Below are 12,478 nucleotides of genomic sequence, written 5' to 3' on the forward strand. Positions count from 1 at the left end.
TGAGTGCAGGAACAAGAATGGACCGACATACTGGAACTTTACTTCACAAATGTCAGTGCTTGTTCTGGACAGTTTTCATGGCTATTTACCAGAGTCCGTTAAAAATTATATGTTCCATCTCAACACCATTGCTGTCATAAGACCAGGTGGGCTAATATATCAGTTTTACTGCTGCTAGACATCTCAGTGAAAAAACATTTTCAGGGCGCCAACAGTCGGGTTTGAACCCACTATCTCCCAGATGCGAGCTCACAGCTGCGCACTCCTAACCACACAGCCAACTCGCTTGGTCCTTCAAAGATCATCTCCTCTGGTTTATGTGTTGTGAATGGCCACTGGTTCCTTCGAACTGATAATAAGGGGGAGCATTAACAGACCTAGCATTGAACAATTGAGCTCTTGAATTCTTAGAACTTGGAATCTGATCACAGAAGACATTGTCCCAATGACCTTTAGGAAGACTGGGGTAACTAACATGATAGATGGCTCGGAAAATAAAAACATGTGCGATGACGTAGTAGATATAAACAACTCTGCTGATGAAGATTATGTCTACCGGTACGTCTTCTAAGAAAGCTGTGAAGAGTAAAGGACTGGTACGTTGATTTTATTTATGCACTTAATGAGCTAATTTTGATTTGTGCACATTTTATGCCCAATATTTATTATAAAATATTTGTGTTGCTAGGTTTGACCCCAAAATCGAGTCTGTATTGTCTCCGCTTTTGAACTTGAACACAGCACGATGTTTGAAGGAAAGTCTCACAACTGTTCAAATCAAATGTTGTGTTATTTTTACTTATTTGCTTTAAATATTAATTTGATATACAGTATAAGTGTAGTTTTGAAGATGTATACCTCAATTTTATGTCCAATTGTTTTAGTCATCGCATTTTATTAATGTATTTTCTTCCCGCGAGTTTTGTCCTCTAAGTTTTAACAAAAAGAGGGAGAAGTTATGGGAGCAAATATGCTATGTCTATGTACATTTATAGTTTTTGGTATTGTACGTAACTTGTTTACTGACTAAATACATACATACATACATACATACATACATACTGTACATCTTCATTGTAGACTGTTATGACTTTCAGCATTCAGCCTTGGTTTTTTTTTTTTTTTAGTTGTTTTACGTCGCACCGACACAGATAGGTCTTATGGCGATGACGGGACAGGACAGGGCTAGGAGTGGGAAGGAAGCGGCTGTGGCCTTAATTAAGATACAGCCCCAGCATTTGCCTGGTGTGAAAATGGGAAACCACGGAAAACCATTTTCAGGACTGCCGACAGTGGGATTCGAACCTACTATCTCCCGAATACTGGATACTGGCCGCACTTAAGCGACTGCAGCTATTGAGCTCGGTTCTCTATTTGTAACAAGCTGTGTGGCCTCATTTAGTTCCATACCTCTTATCTTTACATCATTAAGAACTGAATTTAACCATCACCATCTTGGTCTTCCTCTACTTCTCTTACCCTGGATGACCAAGTCCATTATTCTCCTAAGTAACCTAGCCTCATCCATTCACATCACATGACCCCACCACTGAAGCCAATTTCATGTCTGTTACTTCTAAATTATGAATAAGATATCTTGAGTCCACACAGTTTTCAATCGTAAACAAAGTTGAGTGCAGGAACAAGAATGGACCGACATACTGGAGCTCTACTTCATAAAGAGTCAATGCTTGTTCTGGACAGTTTTCATGGCTATTTAGCTGAGTCCGTTAATAAATGGTATGTTTCATCTTAACACCATTGCTGTCATAAAACCAGGTGGGCTAAAAAGTTTTACAGCTGCTAGACATCTTGGCGAATAAATCCTTCAAAGATGGTCTGAAAACCAATAAGTTAAAGGATAGTTTCATCTGAGAGCTGGATTTTTTCTTGCAGAATACTGTTGATCGCTACTGTGAGCTCACTGCATTAGATTTGCTGCACCTTGATTCAATCTCAATTACTATACTGACCATCCTGGGAGATTACACATCCTAAATACTTGAAATGATCTACCTTTTCCAGTTTTGTATTCCCAACCTGACATTCAATTCTCTTAGGTTTCTTCCCTACTGATATGACCTTAGTCTTGCAAATACTACCTAATTTTCATATCATACTCACTGCTCCTACAGTATTTTCAAGTTCCAAGATATTAGATTGCAGGCTTTCAGCATAGTCTGCCATTAAGGCCAAGCCGTCAGCATTTCCACCTAACTGAATCTCTCTTGCCATTTTATACCTTTCAATAGATGATCCATGTAAATGTAGACAACACAACTCCTGAAAGTACCTTGAATCAAGAACTCATTCTACCATTAATTTTCACTGCAGCCCAATTATAAACATAAATTACTTTGATTGATTTTAATAATCTACCTTTCACCCCATACTGCCTCAGTATGACTAACAACTTTTCACTTGGTATTCTGTCTGGCTCGTTGGCTGAATGGTCAGCATATTTGCCTTCGGTTCAGAGGGTCCCGGGTTCGATTCCCGGCCGGGTTGGGGATATTAACCTTCATTGGTTAATTCCAGTTGCTCGGGGGGCTGGGTGTTTGTGTTCTCCCCAGCATCCCTGCAACTCACACACCACACATAACACTATCCATCACAATAACATGCAGTTACCTACACATGGCAGATGCCGCCCACCCTCATTGGAGGGTCTGCCTTACAAGGGCTGCACCCGGCTAGAAATAGCCACACAAAACTAAAAAAAACTTGGTACTCTGTCATATACCTCCTCTAGATCTAAAATACATAAACATAGCTATCTATTCCTCTTGAAGCATTTTTCAATTACCTGATGCATACTGAAAATCTGATTATGACAGCCTCTCTCTGGTCGAAAACCACACTGGTTTTGATCCAACTTATCCTCAACCATTGATCGCACCCTCCAATCCAAAATGTCAGTGAACACCTTGCCTGGTATACTAATCAGTGAAATATTTCAATAGTTGTTGCAATCCTTCCCGTCCTCTTGCTTATAGATCGATGCAATTACTGTTTTTGTCCAATGAGAAGGTACCTTACTAAAATATTCCACGCTAATCTTATTTCTCTGTGAAGCCAGTTCATCCCTGCCTTCCCACTATATTTCACCATTTCAGGAGTAATTTCATCTATTCCTACTTCTTTATGGCAATGGAGTTCACCATCCTTACCACTTCCTCAAGCGTACTTTCACTAAAATCGCTGTCCTCCACCCCATGAGCTTGGTTATTCTCGATGTCAACAGAAACATTTCCTTTTACACTGAGAAGATTTTCAAAATATTCCTTCCACCTGTCCAGTGAGTTCACCTGATGTACCTAAAACACTACTTATTTCATTTTTCTCTCCTTTTCTAAGGTTCTTTACTGCTATCCATAAATGGTTCCCTGCTGCTTGATCAAGCCTTTCAATGTTATTACCAACATTTTCCGACGACTTCTTCACGGATTCAACAATTAGTTCTTTCACTCAATTTTATCTATGAACAATTCCCTGTCTGTATCTTTCCTTGTTTGGACCTATTTCTGATACACCTTTTTATGTTTACAAAGTATCCTCACTTCATCATTTCACCAAGATGTTCACTTCTTCCCATCTTTACACACAGTTGCTTCTAGGCATTCCCTTGCTGTTTCTGAAAATGAAAACCTACAACCTGTTTTCCAGTCTTTAACCAGGTCAGGGGTGTGATGAATGAATCATACATAGGCTATTGGTACGATGGGGTCGTCACTCCCAAAGTGATTTATTAATGAGTGATAGATGCCATGAAATGAGAATGGAGAGTGTTGCTGGAATGAAAGATGACAGGGAAAACCGGAGTACCCGGAGAAAAACCTGTCCTGCCTCTGCTTTGTCCAGCACAAATCTCACATGGAGTGACCGGGATTTGAACCACGGTATCCAGCGGTGAGAGGCCAACGCGCTGCCGTCTGAGCCACGGAGGCTCCCCCTTGCTGTTTCTATTACAGCATTTTTGTATGTCACCCATTTTCTTTCTATATCCTTATATGTTTACTGTCCATTGTTTGGAGTGTTTCACTAATCATGTCCATGTACTTTTGTCCTCATCCTAGAGATTTTCTACTCTTCATTATCTGCTAACAGATTTCACTTTCTCTATCCTAGGTCAAGAGACTGAGTTCACTGCAGATCAGACAGTAGTCTGTAATCATTAAGAAGTCCCTGGAATATCTGCACATTCCTAACAGATTTCCTGAATTCAAAATCAGTTATGATGTAATCTATTATGGATCTGGTGCCCCTACCCTCATGTGTAGCAGTGAATAGCCTTATGCTTGAAGAATGTCTTCATAGCTGCTAACTCCATAGTAGCACAGAAGTCCAGTAAACACTTCCCATTCCAATTAGCTTCAATTCTTCCCCACATTTATCCATCACCTTTTCATATCCTTCAGTTCTATATCCAACTCTCGCATTGAAATTGCCCATTAGCACTATGCTGTCCTTGCTGTTGACCCTGAGTATGATGTCAGTGCTTCATAAGACTTACCAACTTCCTCCTCATCTGAACCCTCACATGGTGAGTAGACTGAGACAATTCTCGTCCTAATTCCTCCAACTGCCAAATCTACCCACATCATTAGCTCATTTATGTGCCTAACAGAAACTTTGTTGCATGCAATAGTATTCCTGATGAACAGTCCTACCTCCACACTCTGCCCTTCCCTTATTTAACACCCATTAAGAACACATTATAATATCCTATCTCTTCCTCATTATCTCCCCTTACATGAATATCATTATCTCCCAACACACCTAGATGCATCCTTTTGCTGACTTAGCCAGTTCTATTTTCTTTCTTTCTCTTTCTTTCTTTCATAATCCCCATTAATAATGATATCTCCCAATTGATTTCCATTTTATTTGACAAGTTTTTTCCAAGGCCTATTCCAGCTACATATTTCCACTGTGTGTCAAAAGGGAGGAGGACTCTGTTACTCCCATAGGTCTGAGGCTTGCTTAAAATATTCAGTTCAATTGTATTTATATGTCCTTGTACTCACTATGTGTGTGTGCATGTAGGTCTTTTCTTCTGTGAATATTCTGTGCTACTGTCTCTAAAAATAAGGAATAACTTACCAAGGAAGGGGAATAACCTACCACAAGGGAGATGTTCAATAAATTTCCAATTTCTTTGAAATCATTTATGAAAAGGCTAGGAAAACAACAGATAGGGAATCTGCCACTTGGGTGACTGCCCTAAATGCAGATCAGTATTGATTGATTAATATTGATTGACTGAAGTATTTTGGGAGACTGGAGCATGTGTGAATAAATCAGGTGAAATAACACAAATAAGATGGCCATTATCTGAAACTGCTTCTGAAACTTAGGTCTTTTGTAATTGTACTTGCCCAGTTAAATGGGTATTGGCTACATCAAGTTTTTTACTTTGATTTTTCTGTCTGTCTCATCCATAGCTTTGACATATAAAAGTAGCCAAGGTATGAGCAATCCTACCACCACCATTTCTTATGCAGCCAGTCCCTGTGACTAATGATGTGAAAGTGTTGCACACAGAGTCAGTTGGTGCACACATTTCAGTGAGTTTTGCAGGCTGATATGCAACAGCACCTTCTGGCTCATGAGGAAAACAATGGGAAACTACCTCATTCTTCATTTCCCTAGAACACCCCTTCACTGACACCCTAGACTACTTATAATAGCTGATGGTGGATCTGTTGAGGTTCCAATCAGCCTTTGGACTGAGGACTCAACATCTCAGTAAGTTAAAGGCATGTAGTAAACAGTAAGAAAGCAAATAATACTCACTCTGAATCCTCCTCGTAGATTGGAATACCAGTCATTCTTGTCTCCCTCTTTGCGCCACTGGATGTTTGGCATCTGACTTGAGTGGATGTCTGGGAAAACACAGGTCTCCCCGCTGCCAGTCATATTACAGTATACATATACAGCATCATCAGGCATGCCCAGATTAGGATCTATCCAATACCAACCTGGAACACAAAGCCGGCCAATAAACTACATTTTCATATTTCACACTAATTGTGGAGGATCTGCATTCTCCCTTCACCAGTGGGGCTTCAGGGACTCTCCAACATGTGATTGTGGTGCATTGGTCCAGACGATGCATCATATAATGGATGAAAGCCCTCTGCATGCTTATGGTGGAGACCGGAAAGACTTTGCTGATGTCTGAGTTTCCCTAGTGCAGTGGAAAAATAATTTAGATATCCATGTGATTGTTCCCTACTTAGTACCATGTATTCTTTGCAGGTTTTTCTTTTGTATAATATTGTATATACTTGTCCATTATGTAAATTCCATACGCTTAATAATAATAATAATGTCACTAAAAATATGACATTGAAGGAATGGACATTTAAAATGGAGGAAATTTGATGATATTCTGAGAAAAAATTGAAATACAATCGTTCACAAGGAACTTTTGAATAACACATTGGGTGCCACATGCTGTCATATGGTGTCATACTGGTCTTCAAACCTGAGATGACATGACACCATAGGGTAACATACAGTTCTTGAGGTCTGAGTTGGCATGATACCATATGGTGATGTGCTGTTGAAGGTCAGCTGCAGTAGTGTGCCCATAAGAAACTTTGTTTCGTTCTTATTTGTCCGAACCCAATCTTGATTTCCTGCTGGGCATAAATATTTGTCTGTTGAGCTATGTTCTGGCATATCTTGTCATCAAAAAGTAATTCAAATATTTTGCTCGGTTTTGTTTTCCCTAAAAACTCTCCCTTTACATCAATATGGAATTTTGGACCAAAGCGCGATCTTCTTTGTCTATTTTCAGTATAAGTTGACGAAGAGGTTGCAGTGGTTGGAATATTATCAATGTTATCATCAATGTGGTAGCTATAATAATTTCATGTGCCTATTTCTAGCCGAGTACAGCCCTTATAAGGCAGACCCTCCGATGAGGGTGGGCGGCATCTGCCATGTGTAGGTAACTGCGTGCTATTATGGTGGAGGATAGTGTTATGTGTGATGTATGAGTTGCAGGGATGTTGGGGACAGCACAAACAACCAGCCCCCCGGGCCATTGGAATTAACCAATGAAGGTAAAATCCCCGACTCGGCCATGATCGAACCTGGAACCCTCTGAACCGAAGGTCAGTACGCTGACCATTCAGCCAATGAGTTGGAAAATACAGTTGCTGTCAAGATCCTACTTGAACTGGAATCGAACACGTGTTCTCTCTTTTGCGACTGGTGAACATTTGTATGAGCTGGGCCCAAAACCCTGTACATTCGAGCCTGCAGTACTTGTTACAGATAAATCCCTGTCACTTACGAATTCCCCTTTAGCAGAACTTCACTATCCTCCCCACTGAATTTCAACATATCCTTTATCATGACATGTAAATCATCTTTCTGTAATGCTGGAGGCCAGTAATTCCTTTTAGACATTTTAGGGGTAAAATGTAAGAAAGAGAATCAAATAGAATCCTGGTCTGTGCCGATTGGAAGGAAATCATGTATTATGCCTATATTACAGAACATGTGCTTGCGATAATAAATGTTGTGTAACTCGTGGTAAACACACTCTCCAGTCATGAAGGATAATAAATACTTGGGATAATAAATCAGGTCACAGTTCTAGTTTGTCATCAGAGAGGTCTGTTTAGTATCACAATCTCCAGAAATCCCTTCTACAGCAATATTATTGCATCCAAGGGATGATTAAGCGATGAGCTAAAGCTGGTGGCTCCAAATAGCCTACGCAGTGGCCTCCACGGTATTCACTAGCCATGCGTCTTGGTGGTGTGCCATTTACCAACTGATGAGCCCAACTTGGCACACTGGGGCAAAACGCTGGCAACCAGGAATGAGTTAGCTGGAAAATTTATATACTATATTGGTATTATAAATTTACTCATTCGGAGCAATTATTTCAGGTTTCCTATGGCAATCAACATCTTTATCATCTGATGGCCAGCCAGGCATCAATTTTTGAAAATGAGACAAAGTCTCTCATAGTGCATTGGCACTGCCGGTGGCTCCAAATAGCCTACGCAGTGGCCTCCACAGTATGCACTAGCCATGCGTCTTGTTGGGTGTGCCATTTACCAGCTGATGGACCCAACTTGGTTCACTGGGGCAAAACACTGGCAACCAGGAATGAGTTAGCTGGAAAATTTATAATGTCCAAAAACGGACCAACTATATTGGTATTATAAATTTACTCATTCGGAATAAATATTTCAGGTTCCCTATGGGAATCAACATCTATATCATCTGATGGCTAGGCAGACATCAATTTTTGAAAATGAGACAAAGTCTCTCATAGTGCATTGGCACTGCCGGTGGCTCCAAATAGCCTGTGCAGTGGCCTCCACGGTATGCACTAGCAATGCGTCTTGGTAGGTGTGCCATTTACCAACTGATGAACCCAACCTGGCACAGTGGGGCGAAATGCTGGCAACCAGGAATGAGTTAGCTGGAAAATTTACAATGTCCAATAATGGATCAACTGTATTGATATTATAAATTTACTCATTTGGAACAAATATTTCAGGTTTCCTATGGGAATCAACAACTTTATCATCTGATGGCCAGGCAGGCATCGATTTTTGAAAATAAGACAAAGTCTCTCATAGTGCATTGGCACTGCCAGTGGCTCCAAATAGCCTACACAGTGGCCTCCCCGGTATGCACTAGCCATGCGTCTTGGTGGGTGTGCTATTTACCAACTGATGAGCCCAACTTGGCACACTGGGGTAAAACGCTGCCAACCAGGAACGAGTTAGCTGGATAATTTATAAATGTCCAATAACGGACCAACTATATTGGTACTATAGCTTCAGCGCGATGCTATTAGGCTTTAGGTCGTTCTTGCCTGGACGTAAGTTGCATTCTTTACGATGCAACTCGTGGATGACACGTTGGTATTTGGAGAACATTGTTGAAAAAATTCACATCAGTGGACAGACTCACCCAGGATATGCTGTTGAAATAAGGAATAAACCTCTGCAGGCAGGCAACTGAGAAAAAAAAAATTAAAATCAATGGATATATCCACGTTCTCCACTGAGCAAGCAACTTGTAGCAGTGGATCTCGCCGCATCACCCACGGAATGGGTGAAGGGGGAAAGAACATGTCATTTGTCGTGTTTTGTTTGGAGAACATTTGAATAGTAATTTGAGGATCATGTGACCTTTTTTTATTTTGCTTTTTCATTCCTCATACAAAACAAAACAACTTTTGTATATAGCACTTTGCAGTTGTTTGTACACCAGCGTACATAACAACGAAAAGTATGAACAAATTACATGAATGTGTTTGAAGAGCACAATGAATTGTTGGACACATTCGACACAGTCCAGCATAACACTACGGCAAGCAGGTCATGAGACACTGCGTCCGTTGTTTTCTTTACTTTCTGCGGTAGGATGGTTTCCTGGTATCTACCATTATTGTACTTGCAACCGCTTGCAAGTCCAGGTTGAATAAACTGGTAGTACATATCTACTACAATTATTGATCGCTGAGTAACAACAATCAGTTCCATGCAAGTCCTGTAATATTTGAAGCGTACGCAGTTATCTGTGGGTTGAAATGGACTGACTTTTGCAACAAGACAAAGTGGAAATGGTTCTCATTTACAGGGAATCTAGGAGAGATGTAGAACAGGCTATTCTTGTGTATTCAGGAAAGTTTCCTGATAGAAGAACTCCATCAAGAGCTTCATTTCATCATGTGCTAAAATAATTCACCGAAGGACGCAGTGTCCAGCCAAAGAAAAGGAGGCACAGACGAACCGCTACGGATGATGAAAGGGCAGTTGCATTGCTAGTTGCAGTGATTTACGACCCTCATGTCAGATCTCGCGGGCATGTCCAAAAGCAGTGTCCTCAGTATATTGAAACAGCATAAATTCCATCCCTATCATATGTCATTACATCAAGAAATATATGGTGATGATTTTGTGAATAGACTAATGTTCTGTAGGTGGACACAGGACAGACTGCGGAATAATATTAACTTTTTTCAGGTAGTGTTGTTTAGTGATGAGTGTACATTCACAAATCATGGTGAAGTAAATCGACACAATCTATCGAGCTGTGGACAATCCACATTGCTTACAAGGCGTGGAACATCAAAGACCCTGGCCGGTTAATGTAAATGTATCCACAAAGACTCATATGAAATGCCGTCAGTTAGTACAGTTATTTATTCACATCTATTTACAAGTTAAACACACACATAACCTTAATCACTGCTGTCACTAGCAAAATACACACATCAGCAAAGCCGCCATTTTAACAACTGCCTATCCCTTCAACATGGAGACTGCAACCACTGCATGTCACAACAACACAAGGTGACAAGTATACTCCTGCTACACCATAACTCTACTAAACAATATCTCGTCGTTATCATCAAGACCAGCTCCTTATATATGTGCCTGGCCAGGCTTCTAGTAAGATACATTTTATCGTAAATTCTAGAGTGCCTGACGCATGGTTATAATATACAGAATATGATGATCTAGTGCCATTCTGGAAGTTACAGTGTGTTTCACAATTCTGTAGCAGATTACACGTCATATACAGGTAATCATAAATTATATAATATTAATTTATAGGTATTTACATTAACTGAACTCATATAAATATTTATGTACAGCACAGGTTTCATAACATAACCTCACAAACAATGTGATTGTATCGTATGTACATATGATGTAATAATAATACAAATACTAACTGGATGTAACACTTCATAGCCATACATTACATGTAATAATAATAATAATAATAATAATAATAATAATAATAATAATAATAATAATAATAATAATAATAATAATAATAATAATAATAATAATAATAATAATTCGAGCTTTACACTTGCATTATTTACCCATGGGTGAGAGAATATTGTTTTCAAGTTATATCTGTTTATCACACTTGCGTCAATGTGTGGTGTGAGATTTTGGGTGCCAAGGTAATTGGACTGTATTTCATTGATGGAACCTTAACAGGTGCAAAGTACAGACACTTTTTAGTGGGGGTGTTGCTGTTGTTGTTGGAAGATGTACCATTAGAAACCAGGAAGCAAATGTGGTATCAGCATGACAGATACCCTGCGCACTATGCACATACTGCTCGGGATGTTTTAAATAACAATTACCATGATTGTTGGCAAGGACACGCAGATCCCATCAATTGGCCTGCTCATTACATCCCCAGACCTTTTCTTATGGGGTTATCTGAAAGATCGAGTTTATTGTGAAAAGTCAACAACTCCAGACAACATAAAGGCATGAAATGCTTGTGCCAGTATTGACAGAGACATGCTTTTAAGGACACATCAATCGTTCATTCACAGAGTTGGAAAATGCATTGAGGTAGAAGGGCATCATTTTGAACATTTATTATTCTTAGGTCCAATACGTATAAATAACTGGTATTATTATTCTGTGTACCTACTGGACATCAATGTTGCATTGTCTACACCAGAGACAGAACCATGTACTTATAAAAATAGTATATGAAGAGCTGTTTAGTTTTGTATAAGGAATGTGAAAACAATATAAAATGTTGGTTCCCATTTCAAAAATGTCATGTGACCCTCAAATAAACATTCAAAAGTTCTCCAGATAAAATATGACAAATAATTCTTTCCCACTTAATATCAAGCAAATTTTATTCCAGACAGTTGTTTATATTGTACAGTCTCAACTTACATGGTCCACCCTGTACAGAAAGACAGGAACAATGAATGTTTTATGTATGACTTGAATTGCACTTGTTTGTTCCTTTCCATTATTATTATTATTATTATTATTATTATTATTATTATTATTATTATTATTATTATGGATTGTTGCGTGATGGAAAGATGGGTGAATATGTGTGTGTACTTCTTATGTTGAATTCGTAAGTAATTAATTACATGCGCCATTAGAAGCTGAACTAGAATATTCCTCTAGCACCTGTAGTATTGTTTTACAACTTCATCAAATTATTTCATTGACTTGTAGACAAATTAATTGTAGATAAGTGTTTCATCATTCAGGATTTAGGTTATAAGTTGCTTTCAAGGAATATACGATATCAAGAAAGGATCCTTCGCCGCCGCGGCTCAGTCACGGCCAGTTAGATTCCTTTCTTGCACGATGACGGAGGCAGAAGTTCAGAAAGATTCGGTAGAGCTCTCTCTTTCGTGTCATCAGAATAGGAGTGCAAACGTACTTGAATGTGCCAGTATTGGGACACAGGATATGACGCAAGTACTTAATGGGAGGAATGAGGAAATAATAATGGAGGAACAGCGTAAAGAGGAGGAACATCTTGAGATCGCTAGGGCATTGGTGAAAAGCATTCTAGCTATTCCGCTTAAGAACCTTAAGTTGGAAATCCAGAATGGATTGCGAAAATTGGAGGAAGCTCTCGATGCTGGAGCAGCATGCAGGACATCCTGGAAGAGAGCTAGTGAAAATCTAAAACGGGAACAAAC

General features: G+C 39.5%; 1 protein-coding gene across 1 annotated transcript in view; it reads right to left on the bottom strand.

The window, feature by feature from the left end:
• LOC136858544 (collagen alpha-1(V) chain) overlaps window positions 1-12,478 on the bottom strand; it is a 394,943-nt gene that overhangs the window by 25,399 nt on the left and 357,066 nt on the right. The window contains exon 27 of the mRNA XM_067138158.2: window positions 5,797-5,981. Coding sequence (XP_066994259.2) covers window positions 5,797-5,981 — 185 coding nt within the window. The remainder of the gene's footprint in view (window positions 1-5,796; window positions 5,982-12,478) is intronic.

The sequence above is a fragment of the Anabrus simplex genome, chromosome 1 (genome assembly GCF_040414725.1).
Source record: "Anabrus simplex isolate iqAnaSimp1 chromosome 1, ASM4041472v1, whole genome shotgun sequence".
Classification (NCBI taxonomy): domain Eukaryota; kingdom Metazoa; phylum Arthropoda; class Insecta; order Orthoptera; family Tettigoniidae; genus Anabrus; species Anabrus simplex.